This window comes from Schistocerca piceifrons, chromosome 8 (genome assembly GCF_021461385.2).
Source record: "Schistocerca piceifrons isolate TAMUIC-IGC-003096 chromosome 8, iqSchPice1.1, whole genome shotgun sequence".
NCBI lineage: Eukaryota > Metazoa > Arthropoda > Insecta > Orthoptera > Acrididae > Schistocerca > Schistocerca piceifrons.
In genome coordinates this window covers 429,776,149-429,799,516 of record NC_060145.1, presented here as the reverse complement: position 1 = coordinate 429,799,516, position 23,368 = coordinate 429,776,149, and the positions used below count along the sequence as shown (strand labels likewise).

The 23,368-nt window shown below is 40.0% G+C and overlaps 1 protein-coding gene across 1 annotated transcript in view; it reads right to left on the bottom strand.

The window, feature by feature from the left end:
* Positions 1-14,654: 14,654 nt before the first annotated feature.
* Positions 14,655-23,368, bottom strand: part of LOC124711609 (solute carrier family 15 member 4-like) — a 67,179-nt gene continuing 58,465 nt past the window's right edge. The window contains exon 8 of the mRNA XM_047241773.1: positions 14,655-17,615. Coding sequence (XP_047097729.1) covers positions 17,320-17,615 — 296 coding nt within the window. The 3' untranslated portion in view covers positions 14,655-17,319. The remainder of the gene's footprint in view (positions 17,616-23,368) is intronic.

Genomic DNA, 23,368 nt, shown 5'->3' with positions numbered 1-23,368 from the left:
GTACCATAAGCACCACATTTCATCAGTCAAGGTGGCTTAGTGCAAAGTAACTAACAACAGACGAAGAACTGTACAGTCATTCCTAGACTTCTTTAAATGTTAGTGTAGCCCAAGAGAGGAAACAGAAATAAACATGGTTAACAATGAGTATACCTCTGCTTATATTTTGAATGTAATGCCAGATGAGGTGTAAAAAGTCATTCGAGGCATGTATAAATGAAAGGGATCTGAAATGATGGTGTTTTAATACAAATGATGAAAAGCTTATGTAAGGTAATAAAAAAGAAAGCTGTATACACAATTTCTGCTGAGGAAGACAGTTCCTCAAAACTGGAACACTGCTGTAATTATTTATCTTCACAAACAAGGAGACAAACAGGATGGGGTAGAAAGTATTTATCAGTATTTAGTTTGGAAAGTTGTGGTAAGGTCTTATGGGACCAAACTGCTAAGGTCATCCGTCCCTGAGCCTACACATAACTTAATCTAACTTAAACTAACTTACACTGTGGACAACACACACACCCATGCCCGAGGGAGGACTTGAACCTCCGACAGGGGGAGCCGCATGGACCATGACAAGGTGCATCAGACCACATGGCTACCCCGTGCGGCTCAGTATTTATGCACAACATATATTCACTAAAAAGCCGTGTACAAGAGCATTAGATTTTAACCAGGCAAAGGAACAAGTTGCCTTTAGAAATGGATATAACACAACAGGTGTCTTTCTGGCAAGTTATGAACGAAATTATAGAACAGAGCCATGAGTATGAACATCACATTGTCTCAGATTAGTAGAGTTTGAGAAAGTTTTTTTACATAGTATATACAAAACTGTATACAGTCACTGACAAACAAGTAATTGATTGAGTCTATGTTATAATACTGAAATCAGTGCTACCACTTCCATTAGATTTTATGAGGATAGTGAGAAGTTAAGAGCTGATATAAGGGTTAGACTGGGAGATTCTGTATTAGCAAACCAGTTCTCAGCAGTTTTGGAGGAAGTTTGTATATCTTTAAAATGGGAAAACCAAGGAGTATGGTTTAACGAATCATCTCTAAATCACCTTCATTTTGGTGATGACAATGTAATGTTCAACTAATATTGTTATATTGGTATTAAGCCAAGGTCCAAGGCATGTTTCTGTGGCTGATGTTTTGTCTTCTAATGCCGGAGACATCCTGACAGGCTAAAAGACACAATTAGTATTCAAAATTAAATAGTGTCGGAAGTTCCATGCAACTTTGCAGCATTAGAAAATTGCAGCAAAATGCAGGAAGATCTGCAGCGGATAGGCACTTGGTGCAGGGAGTGGCAACTGACCCTAACATAAACAAATGTAATGTATTGCAAATACATAGAAAGAAGGATCCTTTATTGTATGATTATATGATAGTGGAACAAACACTGGTAGCAGTTACTTCTGTAAAATATCTGGGAGTATGTGTACGGAACAATTTGAAGTGGAACGATCATATAAAATTAATTGTTGGTAAGGCGGGTGCCAGGTTGAGATTCAGTGGGAGAGTCCTTAGAAAATGTAGTCCATCAACAAAGGAGGTGCCTTACAAAACACTCGTTCGACCTATACTTGAGTATTTCTCATCAGTGTGGGATCCATACCAGGTCAGGTTGACAGAGGAGATAGAAAGATCCAAAGAAGAGCGGCACGTTTCATCACAGGGTTATTTGGTAAGCGTGATAGCGTTACGGAGGTGTTTAGCAAACTCAAGTGGCAGACTCTGCAAGAGAGGCACTCTGCATTGTGGTGTAGCTTGCTGTCCAGGTTTCAAGAGGGTGCGTTTCTGGATGAGGTATCGAATATATTGCTTCCCCCTACTTATACCTCCCAAGGAGATCACGAATGTAAAATTAGAGAGACTCGAGTGCGCACGGAGGCTTTTCGGCAGTCATTCTTCCCGGGAACCATATGTGACTGGAACAAGAAAGGGAGGTAATGACAGTGGCACGTAAAGTGCCCTCCACCACGCACCGTTGGGTGGCTTGCAGAGTATAAATGTAGATGTAGATGTAGACTTAGCAGGCCAAACTGTTTGTCCATAATTGCACAACTGTCCTGAAAATTGTGATAAAACAAAAATAATGCACGATGAACACATTGAAAAGGAAATGGTACAAATTAATCGCGAGGTCATGGAAGCAGTGGATGAGGTTTTGTATGTAGTGCAATTGAAGATAAATGGATGGACAGGAGGACAAATAAACCAAAGAGTAAAAATGGCCTTGAGCACTTCTGGTACACGAAATAGGGTTTTCAAACCTAAGCTTCCAATGCATTCGAAAGAAAGCTTACAATTTGTGTGTATTATAATTTTTTACTTATGACACTAAAACATACTTTTAATGAAAACCTATTAAAAAATGAAATGCTACTTAGGAAGCAATGGGAAGATACGTATTGGGAATTACCAGGAGGGACAATGTAGCAAATAAATGGATGTAAATGGACACACACACACACACACGCCATGGAATGGTATATTTTCTATGAGATGAGATGCTGAGTACAGATGTAGGTGAAGCTCTTTGCTGGATCCCATGAGATAAGAAAAGATTGAGACAAGTGACATTAGAAAATTGCTGAAGGCAGGAAAAATGGAAAATTCTGGTGGTGCCATTACACAGCAGTGGAAGTCAAGTATAAGATTATGATGATGATGATGATGATGATAATGAATATTTTTTAAATAATTAATGTCTGTATGGCTACTTGTTTGCAGAATTTTTTATATCTAAATCATTGGTAATCTAATGATTGGATGCTTTTGGATAGGGGTAAATACGTTAGACCCAATAATAAACAACGTGATTTATTTTTCTGGCAGTCACCACATGCAATATCAATATGGATTAGTTTCCAAGGAGATGAGATTTTTTTTTTTTTTTTTTTTTTTTTTTTTTTTTTTTTTTTTTTTTTTTTTTTGACCCTTTTTAAAGTCCAGGTCACATGTCCTATCTACACACATTGTGTGTGTGGTATTGATAGCTATGATGCCATGGCGTAGGTGCAAATTCTTAAGTTGGCACTACGACACATCGACGACAGCGCCCTCTAGCCGGTGCTGTGGAGCTCTACGAGCTCCGCTCCAGATTCAGCACTTTTGATCAAGAGCAGACGGCCGGAACACTTCGCTTCATATAAAGACTTTGCTCTACTTATGACGGGTCTAAGGCTTCGCACCTACGTACAAAGTTATATGTGCCTCTGTATATATTCCTGCACCAGTAAACCACTTTTACTGACTTGCAGTACCGATGTGTTTTACCTCACCTGCTCCTACTCACTTCCTTCATTCGGCCAACCTTTCAATTTTCAGGAGCAGACACACGCGCCGCCTTCCAGGCGGGATACAAAAGTGTGTCTTTAAAGCAGTGCTTTCTATTGTGTTTTCATCCTCAGGCTGTGAGCATTAATGATTCTTTCACTTTTCAGGGGCATTTCAGCACGCCGAGGGCAAGAACGTGCCTCAAACCTTGATAAGCTCCTCAGCTCTCTTTGACAAGGCCGTTATCAGAATAATGGTGACTTCTTATATGAGAAGTCTTCAGCTGCCATTGCTGGGATGCGGAATTCCTATGGCCATGACAGTCTGGGTTAAGCAAATATGCTGATAGCCATAAGATTATCATCATCTGCTTAATAGTCTACCGGTCCACCTTTAGAACACAATACAGCTGCAATTCAGCACAGCACAGATGGAATACGTCTCTGGCAGGTTTCCAGAGGTATGTGGCACCAAGTGTCTATGTGCAGGTCATACAGTACCTAGAAATTATGAGTTGGAAGTTTGAGAATGTGGAGGTTGTATCCGATAGGTCCCAGAGGTGTTCCGTTGCGCATAGATCAGGCTAATTGAAGAGCCAAGGCTTCAACTTCAATATATGTTCACTGTCACATTGCTAAAACCACTTTAATATGATTCTGGCTTCATGAAATGGACAATTATACTAACAAAAGATGCAATGATTCTCAGGGAAGACATTAAGCACAAACGGATATAGGTGGTCCGCAATAATGTTCACTTGGTCCACAGTGATCATGGTGGCCTTGACTACTATCAACAGGCACCACACAAGCCCAGGTGAATGTGCCCCACAGCATAATATTTCTTCAAATGGCCTGCACCTGTGGTGTGATACACAATCCAGTTTCAATGATACAATACACAGTGCAGATGCAACTGACAATGTCATTGGGCAACATGGCCATACCGATGGGTATCTTCTGCAGAGCCCCTTGTTCAACCAAGTGCTCTCAACAGTGTGTTCTGGAACATTTGTGCCTGCACCATCATTTTACTCTATCATCAGATTGCCACTGTCTAGCCTGCTTTACACAGTGGGCAAGGCTCTGACCTCCACATTCTGTGACGAAGCCCGGATGTTCGACATGTTGCTGGCGACCCACGATTTTATTGTCTGTTGACCACTTTCTATAGATGTTCATGACAGGAGCACACAAACAGATAAATGTGTTCAGTGTTTCCGAGATGCTCATTCTTGGGTGCCAGGACATAGCTATTGCACTTTGGCAAAGTTGCCCTTTTTTGTGACACAAAATTGCCACCACCAGCATCCTACCACTGATGCTACTATTTATTTTAATGAACTATTAATTAATGTATTTAATTCTTTTTTTACAAGGATCTGATTTTTATTTCTATTTTTTTTAACTTCAAGTGAGGCAAGCCAATGCTGAAACTGACTGAGGTTCATCTGCTGTGTAATATATTGGCTGCTGTGGCACCTGCTATGTAGGCCAAAGATGTTAAAAGATCAAGCTACACACTGCTGTATAGACACTATTCCTGTTTTCTTTTCTAACGATTATCGGTATCTGTTTTTCTGAACTGGAGAAAGTTGTCACAAAAATAACAACACTTGTTAATTTGCTCAGTTGAGCAAAATGTAACATCAGTTTTACCAAAAATATATTACACATTAGCGAAAGAAAATCTTGGCTATTTTTGCAGTAGAGATGAAAAAGACATTGTAACGAATTCTTTTTCCGAGTTCACTGTCTTTTCTCAGAAAGGACAGAAACAACCCCGCCCCCCCCCCCCCCCCCACCTCAAAAAAAAAAAAAAAAAAAAAAAAAACACCACACAAACCCACAAGAAATAGAAAGAAAATCTCAACAAACAGAACCAGAGCATTACCAGTGGATTTTCCCATTTGCAGTCTTATTCCTCATTTCTCTCTTCTCTGCTGATATTCTTTTCTCACCTCATCACACGGCCACAGTGCCACCAGGTGGCATTCGGTCTTGCAGTGGGTAGTGTCCATAATGTTTTGCTCATCAGTGTAGCTTCTAACCACAGCCCTAGTTCCCTCTTATCAGCATTTAAAAAAAGAACTTGTCTGCAATAGAATGTTCATCCAGTTGTTTACTTCCTCTCAGTTTGTTTTCCTTAAATAATTGTTCAAAATGTTCAAATGTGTGTGAATTCCTAAGGAACCTAACTGCTGAGGTCATCGGTCCCTACACTTACACACTACTTAAAACTAATTTATGCTAAGAACAACACACACACCCATGCCCAAGGGAGGACTCAAACCTCCAGCGGGAGGGGCTGCGCAGTCCATGACATGGCACCCCAAACCGTGTGGCCACTACATGTGGCTCTTAAAGAATTATCTGCTAAGAAACTGAAATATAACTTGACAAATGAAATTCTGGCAGAGATAGGCAAGGAAAGATATCTTATGAGCATCCTCTATTGAGGATAAGTAATTGTGTGGATCACAAAATTCAAATGGGAAAATTAAAATGAATGGCATTAATGGCATCCATTTTGCACATAAGAGGTTTTATGTTCTTGTCCGAGAAGGAAGAGTCATTAAGTAAAATCACGGATGCATGTGAGGTAAAGCCAAATAGTATTAGCAAGGGTTTTTTAAAAGGAGATTTCAATTTTGCAGAAAGATTAACCAAAATATTTCTTAAATAATATGTGGCTTCCATTCATATTATCATGTAGAAGAAGGCTTAACTAGATGAATGACGAACACGAACTTCACTTAACAAAGGTTTATTCAGTACTTGCACATACAAGATTGTGGGGCGAACTGCCTCCGGCCAGAACACATACGGTATATATACAGCTACAGAACATTCTAGTACAATGATTTTTGATGTTGGTGGATACTTCTAGAATGTACTTGAACCAAATATAGAAATTAAAATTTTACAGTTTTGAACTCACGACCCTCCATGCAACAGTCTAGTATCATAACCACTACATCACGGTGACTGTGCTACTCAGCTTCTTCTGCTACTTTGCCTCCTCCTTAAGAGAACAGCGTCTTGGTGTTACGTCCTGGTCCGGGAATGAGTCATCAGTCCTGCATACTCCGACTCCCAATGACTGATGCTCGCCCTGGTGGTGATCTTCTTAAAACTTCTTTTACTGCTATGCTCTTCATCACCTTTCCGCTTTTTGCCTGTCGCTAGAGCTTCAAATTTACCCTGGGTTGCAGGATCCTTATAGGGCTTCATTCGAACGACGTAGACCATATCTCTGATCTTTCGTTGTCTCGTGTCGGGATCAAAATCTTCAACTTCATAAGTAACATCAGATAACTGTCTTACAACCTTATAAGGTCCAAAGTAGCGCCTGAGGAGCTTTTCAGAGAGACCAACCTTCCAAACAGGAGTGAAGATCCAGACGAGGTCACCAGGCTCGTAGACAACAGGGTGGTGGCTCATGTCATGCCTCTGGTGATCGGTTTCTTGAGCCCGCAGCATGCGGAGTCAAGCTAACTGCCGAGCTTCCTCAGCTCTGGTTAACAACTGGCCGGTCTAGTCATTGTCCACGTCATCAGGATGTAACGGAAACACTGTGTCCATTGCCGTAATCGCCTCACACCCATGCACCAGGAAAAATGGCATAAATCCTGTAGTATTTTGTTTGGCGGTGTTGTAGGCAAACATCATGAAAGGTAGCACCTCATCTCAGTTGCTCTGCTCAACATTGACCAACATTAATAGCATGTTGGCCAAGGCCTTATTAAGGTGTTCAGTAACCCCATTAGTTTGTGGATGGTAGACACTCTTCATGTGATGAGTAATGTTGCACTGACAATTTATCTCTGTCACAAGATTCGATTGAAAAACTTTCCTCGATCCGTGATTAACAACCTTGGGGCACCGTGTTTTAATACAATGTCTTCCACGATGAATTTGGCTACCTCGGATGCTTTAACCATTTTCATGGCTTTTGTAATGTCATAGTGTGTCAGATAATCAGTGCAAACAATAATCCATCTATTGCCACTAGTAGACATTGGAAATCATCCAAGGAGAATCCCAACATGCTGGAAAGGCATTTCAACTGGTGAAATTGGTTTGAGTCAGCCAGGTGGTTTCTGAGGAACTGCCTTTGTCCTCTGGCACTCTAAGACAGTGCGACACATAGTGACAGGCACTCCAAAATAAAAATGGCCAGAAAAATCTCTTGCGGATTCTGTCGTATGTCTTAATAAATCCTAGCTGTCCGGCCTCAGGTGTGTCATGGAATTTCTGTGGAACATCTAAGCACATGTGTTTAGGAAACACTGGTAGACACCTCTTTCCAAATGGATCAAAGCTTTTCTTGCAAAGTAATCCATTAACTACCTTAAATTGTCCTTTCACATCCTCTGAACTACTTAAGGCAAGCATAATTTGAGATATCTTGACATCCTGCTTCTGCTCAGCAGGGAGGTCCTGGAGTGCAGCTAGACAGTCACTATCTTCATCAAAGTCTTGATGGTCTTGCACAGGGTTTCTTGAGACACAGTCGGACTTGGTGTTTTCTTCCACTTTTGTACACTATGGTAATGTCATACTCTTGAAGACGTAGTGCCCACCTGGTGGGTCGTCCTGTTGGATCCGTAAGGTCTGTCAACCAACGAAGTGAATGATGGTCTGTAACAACTGTGAATGGCCTTCCATAGAGATACTGTCGACATTTGCACATGGCCTAGATCACAGCAAGACATTCTCCATCTGTAGTTGAGTAGTTTCTCTCGGCTTTTGTAAGAGTCCTAGAAGCATAGGCTATAACCTTCTCTTTTCCATCCAAAATTTGCACCAGAGCAGTACCAATCCCATACCATTGGCACCTGTGTGTAGTTCTGTAGGTGCTCTCATCATACAGACCAAGTACAGGGTCAGTTGTCAGAGCTTCTTACAGCACATCGAAAGAATCTTGTTGAGCACCACCCCAGATAAATTTAGCTCGTAACAACTCTTGGAGTGGCCTGGCTTTGATACAAAAGTCTTTGATAAAACGATGGTAATATGAACATAATCCGAGGAAGCTTCTCACATTTGTAATACTTTTAGGAATAGGAAATTCCACTATATGTCCCACCTTTTCTGGGTCTGGCTGCAAACCTTCGTTTGACACAAGGTGTCCAAGTATTTTGATTTCTTGTGCTCCAAAGAAAGACTTTCTTGGATTAAGTTTCAGTCCGCCTTGTTGGAGACACTTAAGAACAGCCCTCTGTCTTTTTATATGTTCATCAAATGTCTCCGAGAACACTATATGTCATCTAAATAACAAAGACACATTGTCCACTTCAGGTGACGTAGAAGATTATCCATCATCCATTCGAAAGTTGCTTGTGCATTACACAAACCAAACGACATTACCTTAAACCCATACAGGCCCTTAGGGGTGATGAATGCAGTTTTCTCATGATCAGCCTCATCTCCTTCGATTTGCCAGTATCCCGAGTACATGCCCATGGTTGAGAAAAACTTTGCCCCCTTCAGACAATCTAGTGTATCATCAGTTCTTGGAAGAGGGTAAATGTCCTTTTTAGATATCATATTAAGCTTCCTGTAATCAACACAAAAGCGCCAACTGCCATCCCTCTTCCTGACAGGGACCACTGGTGATGACCATGGGCTCTGTGAAGGCTGAATGCTGTCATTCTTCATCATTTTCTCTACCTTGTCACGAATTATTTGACGCTCCATTGCTGACACACGGTATGCTCTCTGGCTTATTGGCTGATGGTCTCCAGTGCTAATCCACAGCTTCACCATTGATTTTTCCAATTTGCTCTTCACCTGTCGATTGAAGCATTCAGAGAACTCTTGAAGAATGGCAGGTAGCTTCTTCTGTTGTTCCTTTGTGAGATCTGGTGATGGTCGAGCTAGAGGATCTTGTCTCGTACTGGTAGTGTTAATTTCGTCCACAGTCTCAACATGGGAGGTTTCTATGATGCTCAGCTGTTCTTCAATTAACGGCTCAGTGTTTGCTACACACATGCATCCTGGAACGATCTGCAGTTCTCGGCAACAGTTAACTATCCACAATTCACCGAATCCGTTCTCAAATGAGATGACAGAGGCTGGGATGACGAAGTTATTGCTCAGTAGTATGCTTCTCTTACATTCCACGACAAGATCCATGGATTGATGCACGGCATGATATGTGACAGTTACCTTTCTAGCGCTGACTGCAGGAATGATCACTTCATCCAGTACACATAGTCTCCACACACTTGGATGCGCAACTTCCTGTCCACAGTATCTCATCTCATCTAGCATAATCTTTGAGTGACCACAATCTATAATTGTCCAAGAAGCTTTCAAAAAGTCCCATCCAAGAATGACGTCATGACTACACTCTTGTAAGGTGATGAATTCTAAGGGCTGTGTATGGCCACCTATACCCACACGAATGGTACATCTTCCTGTAGGTTTTACATATTTCCCATTAGCCACCTTCAGCAGAGATGTTTTGTTGTCGACGAACATAGTTTTCTGCAACTGGTGATGGTACTTCTCCAAAATGACTGAATATGATGCCCCAGAGTCCACAAGAGCTTGGGCTGGTCGGCCATCCATGAGGATATCAATGTAGTTGCCTATCATTTTTGTAGTAATTAACGGTGGAGGATTTTTCTCTTTGGCGGCCTCACCTCCAAAGAAGATCGCACCCTTTAGTTTTCCATGTTGTGGCGGCTAGGTGATCAGCTGTAGCTTCTAAACGGTGAGGGAGACCTTGATCGGCATGTTGGGGAGCGTCCCCTCCAGCGGCTAGCTTGCAGCGATAGAGACCTACATCGTACTGCACCCACATCTTCTTGTTCATCTTCATCATCCCAGAGTTGGCATCGGCTAAGATCAGTCTGCTGCCTTCTGGCATGGGCGTCATCAAATATGTGCTGTCTTTCTTGACAATAGCGCACCACGTCCCGGTCGTCCGCAGTGGAAACATACTGGTTGGCTGTCCTGGGTCCTCCAGACATCAGTCTTCCTTGGGGCCCCAACAGGTTCCTCGTGCAGCATTGTAGGAACATAACTCCACCTGGGTCTCAACTTTTTCACCATTCTAAAGGGAAATGAGAGCAAAGAGATTGGGTTCAATATCTGTTCCCCTTCCTCCCTTATGACCCGTTGGAGCGTCTCGTTTTTTTGCGCACTGTGCAATCCAAATGCTTTCTGAACTTCCTCTCTCATTATCTGACAAAGAACACTTGTGAAATCAGTTTCTTCCTTCATCACAGACATTGATACGACATTTGGAAGCTGTTCAAACTTCTTGCGTGTAATTCTTTTTTGATGCATTGTCTCGATATTCTGGCACCATTTTATGGAGTTGTCTGCTGTCGAAACCTCCTTCATGAGTAGGGCTCGATACATATCCTCAGCAATACCCTTCATGAGATGTGCAACCTTATCTTCCTACTTCATTCTAGGATCCACTATTTTACACAGCTCCAAGACGTCTTGAATGTAGGATACTGTAGTTTCTCCTGGACGCTGTGCCCTGTCCTTTAATGTATCTTCAGCCTTGCACTTCTGTCGTCATGTGTCACTGAAATACTTGTGCAGTTCCGCCTGGAATACTTCCCAGCTTGTGAACTTCTCCTTGTTGTTCTCATACCATTGCTTGGCAGTGCCCTCCAAGTAGAGAAATATGTTAGCTAAACACACGGTGTCATCCCATTTGTTAAATTTGGCCATACGCTCATATACCTTCAGCCACCTGTTTGAATCTTGGCCATCATCACCAGAGGAGGTCTCATGTGGTGACACACCGTTGCTGTCGTCATAATGTCCTCTTCCTCTTCTGTCTCCAACAGATTGCGATCTGTTGAATATGGCTCGAACTCTGGCTTCTCGCCACGTGGTCTAATGGGAGCCACAGTGTCGTCAATAACGTGCGCTATCACAAGTTCCAATACCCAGCGTCTCCACCAGAATAATGTCACGTACAAGGTGTAACTAGAGGAATGACGAACACTAACTTCACTTAACGAAAGTTTATTCAGCACTTGCACATACAAGAACATGGAGCGAACTGCCTCCAGCCAGAACACATACAGTATATATACAGCTACAGAACATTCCAGTACAGTGATTCTTGACATTTGTGGATACTTCTAGAATGTACTCGAACTGAATATGGAAATTAAAACTGTACAGCAACAGTTTAGTATCATAACCACTATACCATGATGTTACTCAACTTCTTCTGCAACATTATCAGTGGTAAGATATGTATATTTTACACAGAAAACGAAAACTTAACAGTGCAGTGATTGTCCAGGTGATTCACACTATTACAGCCGACCACAGTTTTCGTGAAGATATTGTGGAGTCAAGTGACTTCTTTGACACAGTGCCTGAGGCCTGTGGAGTAACAGATAGGCACCAAATGAAGGTGGACATTCTAGCTCTCAGGGAACAGCATATTTTCTGCACTGTCAAACCGAATGGTGTTTAGCTGCACGGTGCATGGTGGTGATGGACTCCTGGTTAACATTTGCTGGTGTTGTTGTGATATTCAAGTGATTCCCAGATAGGAACAATTCTTTCCAGATATGTACTACAGCATACGGCTGAATGTGCTCGTGCTTGTGTCTATGAGGAAGTAACAGCCACATTCAGCAAGCAGTGCTGCACTACGGCAGCGGTGAGAGGGCACATTCGTGTGATACTTGTTGGGTCACCTTGGAATTCGATGGTGATGTGATGATGGGACCCAGGTTTGGAGACTGTTTTATGGTGTGTTGTTGTCACGTATTACTGACATTTACTCTATATGCTTGTGCTTGTGCATTTTAATCTCAAGATTATTGCTGTCCTGATAACTAACATGAATAGTAATTATTTCTGCTTGCTTCAGGCTGACCAAGGATTACAGTGGTTTGTCCGATCTGATTTTAAAAATAGTGTGGCACTTGTCCTTTTCAGTATTATTGATTTTTTAATTTATCTGAGGCACCATGTAAAGTTGTGGTCTATGATCTGTACTGCTATGGAAAATGTAAAGCTCATCATGTAAACGTAAGGTTCGTGTTAAGGCTGAGGTTTCACTATGTTTTTCAAGGAGATATTTGAAGTGCCTTGTACGTCTCACTGGACCTTAGAATGATTTATTGGAACTACTGCACCTCACCTTAAAACACTGATGTTGTGGTTTCTTTTTTTTTGGATGAGATTTAAAAAGTTCCTGTCATGAATCAACCACTACCGTCAGTCTCTTGCTTGTGCATGATCTCCCATTAGCCTGTGTCTAAAGTATGCATGTTTCGGGAAATGGACTGCGTTATGCCTAACAATACACTACGAAGTTCGTTTGTGTTGTAGCAAAAGCAGATGTCAGGAGCCCCACTGGTTATTAAGCGATGTTCAGCATTCGTGGTATGTATGACACAAAGGGTGCTGTCATTTCGACAGATAAAGTTGCCTTTCAGCCAGCCTATAATTTTTTGTAAACTTCGTTATTGCTCTACTGAAAGGTTTTGTATTTATTAATGGAATTGAACAGGCTCACCTAAAGTTTTTGCAGCTTCACATAAAGTTTTATACTTCTTGTTTTAAAACTTGTGTTGGCATTCTACTGTAATTAACATTTGATGAAATTGTTGGGTCACTGTGGGGTTCTCTGAGTTTTGGTAATACACGGTGTACATAAAGTCCAGGAACACTTTCAATTATTTACTACACAAGAACCAAACATTGTACAGATATCATACATATGTCAGTTTTAAGAAAAACCCTCAAAGTTTTTTTTTCCATGTATACCGCCACAGCGTAGTTTGGTAATTTGCCGATAGTCAGCGCTAGTCGCAAACATTGCGAGTTCAGGTGTGGAGCAAGTTTTCTGTGTGTTGGAGTTCAACAAAAACAAGTGTGCTACAGCTTTTCAATGAATGTTTAGAACCAAGTATGGTATGAAGCCACCAACAAGAAAGGCCATTTACCATTGACACAACAAATTCGTTATGACTGGTTGCTTGTGCCCAGCAGAGAGAAGCAGATGTCCCAGTGTGACTGGGTTGCTTGAGTCCAGCAAAGAGAAGCAGATGTCCAAGTGTGAGTGAAGTGAATGTTGAGCACGTACAAGAGACATTTGTGGCCTCCCCTATCACCACATCTCACTCTGTGTGACTTTTTTCTATGAGGACACATTAAAGATCTGGTGTATGTACCGCCTCTACCAAGTGATGTAGCAGAGCTCTGGGAGAGAATACAGGAAGTGACTGCCACAGTCAATGACGTCATGCTGGGACGGGTATGGCATGAATTCAGTTACCATATTGACATCTGGTGGGTCACTCATGGTTCATATATCGAATGTTTGTAAAAAAAACTTACAGAGTTTCTCTTCCAAATGCAATATGTATGACATCTGTACAATGTTTAGTTCTTGTGCAATAAATAATTGAAAGTGTTCCTGGACTTAACGTACACCCTGTATATAAATTGTCACAGATATTGGCCAGTATCTGCGAGCTGTACTGTTACAATGATGTTATAAACTTCTTGGCTTAATATTTTGTAAGTAACATTTTCAATTCTGAAGAATATACAAATAAGTGTTAATTTCAGAATGACTAAACTACTTTATATGAACACAAATACCTTTGATCGTACTCTGGTCCTAACACCCGAATCGTCCACGATAATTTGGGTAGGGAGCTTAGAAATTAACTAACGGGACACCATAAATGGAAAACTATGAGCACAGACTACCACTTATCTAAAGGACAAAATACTATGTGGTGATATGTACACATAAATTATGAGGCAGAATTGATGACCATCACTTATATTCAGGTGGCAAGATACTGCACACTGCCAACACATACACATAAAAATACAAGTAATGACACAAAACTATAGTTTTGAAAGCTAGGTGTGTTTAACTTCCCCTTTTATTTGTCTCTAGCAACACTACTCATTCATCTCCTGAAATTTAAGTACTGGTCAACAATATAAGAAAATTTTGGATTGCTACCCACTGTAAAGGTGACACATACCAGTCCGAGCTGTCAGGGATGGTGGTCATGTACGCTTACTTGTATGAGAGTGAGTGAGTGTGTGAGTGAGAGAGTGTGTTTCCTTTTCTGAAAAACGCGTTGACCAAAAGCTAAATATGTAACAATCTTTTCGTTGTGTGTTTCTGCAAATGAATGTGTCATCTTTAGGCTGACTATCAATCTATATACTTCCCTATATTGTTGACATTCCAACCAGGAGTTTCCATTATTTAAGTACTGGGTATTACTTGTGTCTCATTATTTAAATATTCAATCATAATGTTAAAAAGACAGGCATAACATTCAATGAAATTACACAAATTTTAACAAGCAAGGAGCTTTCTCAAAATTTATTTGATGCCACTGTCAATACAGGCAGAAAAACAATATCTGTTTTATGTAACTTACATGATAATGAAAATAAAGTAAAAAAAGTTACAAAGGTGCATTTCAATACAGAACAGTGGAGGTTTCTCATTATAAAACATACAATATTCAGTAAGTTCAATCACAAAAAGAACTCATTTCATTGTACAGTATAGAAGCCTTATTTTATCATGGCACAATAACGACTAGTTTTATCACAGTCATGAGCTACTCTACACTAGCTCTATTTTAACAGAAGCTCAAGATGAGTTGCATGAAAGTTCAGTCCATAACCTTCAAGAAAATTTAAGCATAAATTGATGTATGGATTAACAATTAGGTCTCTCAGGTTAAAATTCCATATCACCAACAATAAAAGAAAGATTCAAAGGAAATAATAAAGCCTGTGAAAACATTTTGTAATTCCTATAAAGACACATACTTTAAATATCAATACCAACTGTGAAACAAAATAACAATGGCTAAGATTTGTCTCTTAACACATAGCAAAAGTAACAGTAGTCACGAGAAACATTTTCCTCCGTTTAAAGGGGATAAATGAGCCTCACAATGTATAATATCCGCTCAGTCAGATCAAGGGTCAACATGCAGTAACAAACAAGGATTGGCAGCACAACAGGAGTAATTGATTGAGTATTACGGTTTCAGCATTTGTTCTTTATTTACCTAATAAATGCTCAACTACCACTTTTTATAGGAAAAATAAACTTTCCCTGGTTTGTTAACACTTCATTTTCTTTTACTACTATTTTTTTGCAATAACCGAATGCACTAAAACAGGATATTATTTCCCCATACACCCATCTGAATAGCAAACAGCCAAAGTCACAGGATATAAGAAATGAGCAGTCAACATATAAGAGATAGCATTAGAAGACAGAAAGTCTTATGAATAATGCATTTCACAAGTTATTACAACAGCAAAAGTTCGTAAAAATGTGAGAACCTAAACTTTATTCAACAGCAGTGCACCACATACACCAAGATAAATTAGATAATTATTTGATTTTAGGGCAAATCAGTTAATAAGAATAACTTAGTTTTAGATTGCACAACCAGGAGCTGTTAAGTAAGACTTAGAACTTAATCTACACATGTTAGAAATAAGTGTGCTTCATTCGCTGAAAGCTGTTATCATCTCTCCTATTGTTTGCAGTATGTTACATAATTAAATTTCAGTGTTTCATCATATTTAGCCAAATAAATTTAAAAGCAATATTACTCTGCAATAAGATCAAATTGCCAATCAAATACTTGTTACATCTGCAAGACTTCACTCGGGATACTGAATAATTACTACTCACAAAATAGGCTAAGCAGCTTTACGTAACTTATCTATCTGTAGAACACATTATGAACTTTTAAATTTATGCAACCTACTGCTTTGTGGGGATTTCTTCTCATTACCTACTCTTTTCTAAGAATCTCTACGATTCACATCTTAAATGGCACCTGGTTTACTTACTGACCTTTCAACTCAGTCAAAAATCACCCAAATCTTTTCCACACAGTTAATTGGATAAATTTCAATTTTCGAATGTTATCATGCATATATCTGTGATTTATATACGTTGACTTTTGAGAGTTTGATGTTTGAAGAGGAATGTAGTACACACAATGTCACTTATGGTTTGACAATTTGAATTACATTCTGTCTGCCCATTACTGGATACTTTTCTGCATGTATTAAAAAATGTGGTGTGGAATTTCAAGACTTAAATTTACTGTTGGCTCAAGCAACTGGGATGTCAACAATCAAAACTGTTTCTAATGCATTACAAAAATCTTTGACGAGCACCAAATAAGACCAGGTGTATGTCAAAGTAAAATATTGGTCCTAAAACACTGACACGCATATATCAGTCTTAATTATTCACAAATATACAAGAATGTCTATAAAATTAAACAAATTATTACAGAAAATGTGGTAAGATATTTCTATAGCAGCAGCAGAAGCCTACATCATAGAAGGGGAGCAAAATCTTGCTTCTAAATTCTTTTTAAAATCAAGTTTCAAAGAGAGATAACATACATAATTAAGGGACAAGGAATGTGCATTACAACAAAACATTCATTATTGGAGAAATAAAACTGTCCAGCATAAAGAATAATTTTCTTAGGTACATTTCAATACAAACACTTCATTTTTATCTTTAACAATTTATACATTGCAATAAATTAACCATCAAAGAGCCCATAAAAACATGAAATTTTGATTAATAAACAAAAGTTTATGGTAAAATTATTGCATAGCCCTTCTCAAGGAAAGTTTGTCATTCTCTGTCAGACTGAGAGATCATTCTGAGACCGGACAAAAGCTTTTTATTATTTTTGTGGCTTAAGTATTGTAAAATATGGTTTTTAGACTTTATGTGACTATGTTGCAGATAACAGCTTATTGCTATTAACAGTCTTTATGCCCATGTATTCCTTGAGATTTGTGCAAGATTATCTGATTTTTTAGCAATTAAATGCTCCAATAAAAGCTTCATATTCTGACGAATGGCTTCAAAGCAGCATGAATGTGGTCCACAGCAGGATTGTTCAACTTTTTATTACTCCATAGGAGTACATTAGAAATGCAGCAAGTGTACTGTACTCTATACTCTGAACAAGTCTTCCGTTCACGACACTTAAGGTGGTGGACTGTAAATTGAGCTTCCGCTGGCAGATTCAGAACTGTGTCTGGACCTAACTATAAGCCACACCACATATGCAGTTAATGCCACACCCTGGATACCAGCCAACAGGAAGAAGTAATAATCGAGGTGGCCTTGGAAATGTTGTGCATCCTGGCGGATCCAGACTGGAGAGAGAGCTGAGATGAGAGCTGTTCCCAGGAGAGAATTCACTCCTTCCGTTGCAGAGAACAAGCCCATGGCAACACCTTGCAGTGGCCGTGGAGCTGCTGAATAGGCGAACTCGAGACCTATTGAATCATTATAATATCAGCTACTTTTATTTTATGATAAAATGGAGAAACTTGCAAAGCATTAACTACATATTATGGGGCTATGAGGCAGGTGAAATGAACATATTTTATTTGAAACAAAGGGCAATTCAAAATGAGTATAGTGATTACAAACAGCTATAACTATTTAATGCATAGTGGTACATCAACGAGTTGCAGAGAATGTAAAAGAAAATTCACACTTTTGACCACTGTGCAATTGCTAAGTGCTGTGATTCTGAAGTTGAAGCAGAAGCATGTATAGCGTAAGTGAAAAAGTGTGAATTCCTTCATATTAAGGTTTTTTTTTTTGGGGGGGGGGGGGCGGGGAAGAGGGGTCATCAGCCTTCTGACTGGTTTGATGCGGCCCCCGAATTCCTCTCCTGTGCCAACCTCTTCATCTCAGAGTACCACTTGCAACCTACATCTTCAATTGAAAGATAGGAGATGAGGTACCGGCAGAACTGTAGCTGTGAGGACAGGTCCTGAGTCATGGTTGGGTAGCTCAGATGGTAGAGCACTTGCCTGTGTAAGACAAAGGTCCTGAGTTCGAGTCTCGGTCCTGTCCACAGTTTTAATCTGCCAAGAAGTTTCATATCAGTGCACACTCTGCTGAAGAGTGAAAATCTCATTCTACGTCCTCAATTATTTGTTGGATGTAGTCCAATCCCTGTCATCCTCTATAGTGTCTGCTCTCCACAGCTCCCTCTAGTATCATGGAAGTCATTCCCTGATGCCTTAACAGATGTCCTATCATCCTGTCCCTCTCCTTTTCACCGTTTTCCACATACTCCTTTCCTCCATGATTCTGCACAGAACCTCCTCATTCCTTACCTGATCAGCCCACCTAATTTTCAAATTTCATCTGTAGCACCATATCTCAAATGCTTTGATTCTCCTCTGTTTCAGTTTTCCTACAGTCAACTACCATACAATGCTGTGCTCCAAACGTATATTCTCAGATATTTATTCCGCAAAGTAAGGCCTATGTTTGATACCAGAAGACTCCTCTTGCCCTTTTTGCCTGTGCTAGTCTGCTTTTGATGTCCACCTTGCTTCACCCGTCATTGGTTATTTTGCTGCCTAGATAGTAGAATTTCTCAACTTCGTCTACTTCATAACCACCAATCCTGATGTTAAGTTTCTTGCTGTTACCATGTCTGCTGCTTCTCATTACTTCCATTTTTCTTCAATTTACTCTCAATCCATATTCTGTACTCATTAGATTGTTCATTCCATTCAGCAGATCATGTAATTCTTCTTCACTTTCTCTCAGGGCAGCAATGTCATCAGCAAATCACATCACTGATATCCTTTCACCCTGAATTTTAATCCCACTCCTTAACCTTTATTTTATTTCCATTACTGCTTCTTCAATGTTCATATTGAACAGTTGGGGCAAAAGACTACATACCCGTCTTACACACTTTTTAATCTCAGCTCTTAGTTCTTGGTCGTCCACTCTTATTATCCATCTTGGCTCTTGTAGATGTTGTATATTAACCACCTCTCCCTGTAGCTTAGACCTATTTTTCTCAAAATTTCGAACATCTTGCACCATTTTACCTTGTCAAACGCTTTTTTCAGGTCGACAAATCCTATGAACATGTCTTGAGTTTTCTTTAGTCTTGCTTCCATTATCAACTGCAATGTCAGAATTGCTTCTCTGTTGCCTTTACCTTTCCTAAACCCAAACTGATTGTTATCTAACACATCCTCAATTTTGTTTTCCATTCTACTGTATATTATTCTTGTCAGCAACTTGGATGCACGAGCTGTTAAGCTGATTGTGCAATAATTATCACACTTCTCAGCTCCTGCAGACTTCGGAACTGTGTGGATGATATTTTTCCTAAAGTCAGATGGTATGCCACCAGGCTCATATGCTCTACACACCAATGTGGATAGTCATTTTGTTGGCACTTCCCTCAATGATATTAGAAATTATAATGGAATGTTGTCTATCCCTTCTGCCTTATTTGATCTTAAGTCCTCCACAGCTCTCTTAAATTCTGATTCTAATACTGGATCCCCTATCTCTTTTAAATTGACTTCCGTTTCTTCTTCTATCACAGGAGACACATTTTTCCCTTCATAGGGACCTTCAATGTACTCTTTCCACCTATCCACTCTCTCCTCTGCATTTAATAGAGGAATTCCCATTGCACCCTAGCTTTTAATTTCACCAAAAGTTGTTTTGACCTATCTATATGCTGAGTCAGTCCTTCTGACAATCATTTCTTTTTTGATTTCTTCACATTTTTCATGCAGTCATTTTGACTTGGTTTCCCTGCACTTCCAATATATTTCATTCCTTAGCAACTTGCACTTCTGTATTCCTGAATTTCCCCTGAACATTTTTGTGCTTCCTCCCTTCATCTATCAACTGAAGTATTACTTCTGTTACCTTTCTTCTACCTATGTTTTTCTTTCCAACTTCTGTGATTGCCCTATTTAGAGATGTCCATTTCTCTTCAACTGTACTGCCTACTGAGCTATTCCCTATTGCTGTTTCTATAGCCTAAGAAAACTTCATGTGTATCTCATCATTCCTTAGTACTTCTGTATGCCACTTCTTTGCATATTGATTCTTCCTGACTAATCTCTTAAACTTCAGCCTTCTCTTCATCACTACTACATTGTGAGTTGAGCCAATATCTGCTCCTGGGTATGCCTTACAATCCAGTACCTGATTTCAAAATCTGTCTGATCTTGATGCAATCTAACTGAAATCTTCCCATGTATCACCTCCTCTTGTGATTCTTGAACAGCGTCTTTGCTATTACTAGCTGAAATTTATTACAGAACTCTCTCATTCTCTGTCCCAAGTCCATATTTTCCTGTAACCATTTCTTCCACTCCTCCTCCTACAACTGCATTCCAGTTCCCAATTGCTCTTAGAATTTCATATACACTCGCATACACACACATATCCATCCGCACATACACAGACACAAGCAGACATCAAAAGGGGGGAGGGGGGGGAGGGGGGGGGAGGGGAGGGAAGCAGCAATGTATGGTTCAGAAATATGGAGCATGACTAAGCGAGAAAGGGAAAAACTATTAATATTTGAAAGAAGAGTAATGAGGAAAATATGGGATCCAGTTTCAGATAACGGAGAATGGAGGAGGAGGAAAAACGAGGAAATCTACCTTCCGATGCAACAACCACCTATCCTACAGAAGATAAAGAGCAAAAGAATCCAATGGGTGGGCCATGTAGCCTGTATGCCAGATGGAAGACAGGCGAAGATGGCACTAGCGGGGAAACCAAACGCCCCACTGGACGACCAAGGCAGTGCTGGATGGACGACATAGCGAAGGACCTAGCAGCCCTGGGAATTGAAGACACCTGGAGGAACCTGGCCCAAAACAGGAAGGAATGGAGGCAGTTTGTGGAAGCAGCACCTGGTCTGCAGAACCTGTGATTGCTGAATATCTATCTGTCAACAATAGAATTTAAGTTACAAAACAATTACTGATTTCACTCTATAACAAAAGATACTAACTAGGAATAGTCGAAATAAATTAGAAAACCAATTGCATACATAAAACTAAGCACGAAATTAGATCTGGTGGTATATTCTTTAAAAATGTGGGTCACCCTTTCTCTTTTATGAAAATGCAGATTATACTCATGTATGTTAATGGTAATTAGTCACACATGAAAAAAAGAATCTTAAGGAGGCAGATGGCAGAACAAGAGGGGAAGTAAAAATATCCCAGTTAGCTTTGTCACAACACATTATGTGTCTTTAATCCAGAGGTTTCCATTGCCTTCTGCATCCACATGCCATTGACCATTAATGATTCTTCTGCCTTTAGGGCAGTTCCCCCCTCCCCCTCAACAAGAGAGGACAGTGCCCTGAACCTCAGTTTCTCCTCCACTGTTGGCAAAATGAGGGTGACTTCTTATGCCAGAAGTTTTCGGCTGCCAATGCTGATTATTAATCAAAATTTGAGTGTTGATGAGTTTCAAACCTGTGACTGAGAACGTTTTTATTACTAATCAAGACGTTACCCTTAGACTAAGGATGCAATGCATACTGCTTGTTTAAATCTAACAGCTATTGTTCTGTATCACAGAGCAAAGATGATTTCATCAGTGATACAGTCACTGTCTTCCAAATGCTAACATTATTCCCAAATGTGTCTTGCCACACAACATTGAAAGGATTTGCCTTTTGTTTGGACACAGTCCAGGGAAACCTTTGCATGAATGCAGTACCTCTATCTATCAATAAAACGTGATATGCCCACACTGTGTAAGGAATTTTTTAAATTGACATTTTCCCAACCATTGTGTCAGTCATACTGGATATGGTGAAGCTGTGTTCAGATTTTGGTCCTCTAGATCTCCAGATCTGACATCCACGGATTTCTTTTTATGGGGTTGTGTTAAAGAACCTTTGTATGAGCTTCCTTTACCAAAAACAATTCTAGAACTCGAAGAACGCATCTGTAATTCGTTTGCATTCCTAACTTGACATACACTTCAGAATCTATGGTGTAAAATGGACTATCACTTAGTTGTCCATGATTGACAGGAGTCTTATAAAATATCTATAAAGCACATAAAAAGTATATATTTCTTTTACATTACTGGTAATTCTTACTGATACATTTGTAATGGCTATATTCATTTTGAACTGCCCTATGCATTGCAATGCAATATACTATTTGAATGTAAGTGGAGAACCTTTTATCTATAAATGTAATTGCACCAAAGGTAGAGTAACTTGCGAAATCCTGCATGTTGTTTACCAGCTGACATGTCCTCATTGCACAGCAACCTACACAGGAATGACCACCACTAAACTGGCTCACTGCATAAATGGACACAGCAGGAGTAGCTTCAATGGGGCTCTCAGTACTCAGTTGCTGAGAATAATCTACAGCACCTATTCTGAAACTAACTGAACATAATACTTCTGTAACAATTTGACACAGTTATGCTAGTGTTTGCTGTCTCAGACAGGAAATGGAGAAAGAATAACAAGAGCTTGATATCTATGTCGTCACAAAGTCCATAAATTATGCCATTCCACTGAAGAGATCCTATATATCCCAATTTCTGCCACTGACAACTACTACTGTCAGAGACATCTACTCTCCAAAAGGTCCATGTTCTCAAACATTTGTCTCACTGAAGGTGCATTTAAATAAACATAACATTCTTGAAAATCCCACAGTTGAATGCTGGTGTTTGTTCTGGCATGCACTCACTTGCAAGTTGAGAACAGGGATCTCTTTCAGGGTAACTCTCATGGCAGCCTACATGTTCCTAACTCTCATTATAAACATCATTTGAAGCTGGATTTTACATCTTGTGTGGTAGAGGGAATGTAAGGCCGACATTCTACAACCCTTAATTAATCAAATAGTGTTCACTGACCACCATCAACACATCAAACTTCACGCACAATGGATTTCACAATATATTCTCTTGATCCATTTATAATTTATAATGAACTCGCACTTTAGACCCCTCCCCCCCCCCCCCCCTCCCCCAGCCCTTCTCTCTCTCTCTCTCTCTCTCTCTCTCTCTCTCTCTCTCTCTCTCTCTCTCGACAGTTACACATTGTAACAGTACAGTTTTGATAGACAGACTGTGCTAGCACCTTGAAACAGCATAAATCCTGCGTGAGGATGGCTTAACCTTCGCAATAAAGTAGGGGTACTATGCTAATGACATATCAGACTTCTATGACAAAATGGGAATATGTCATATG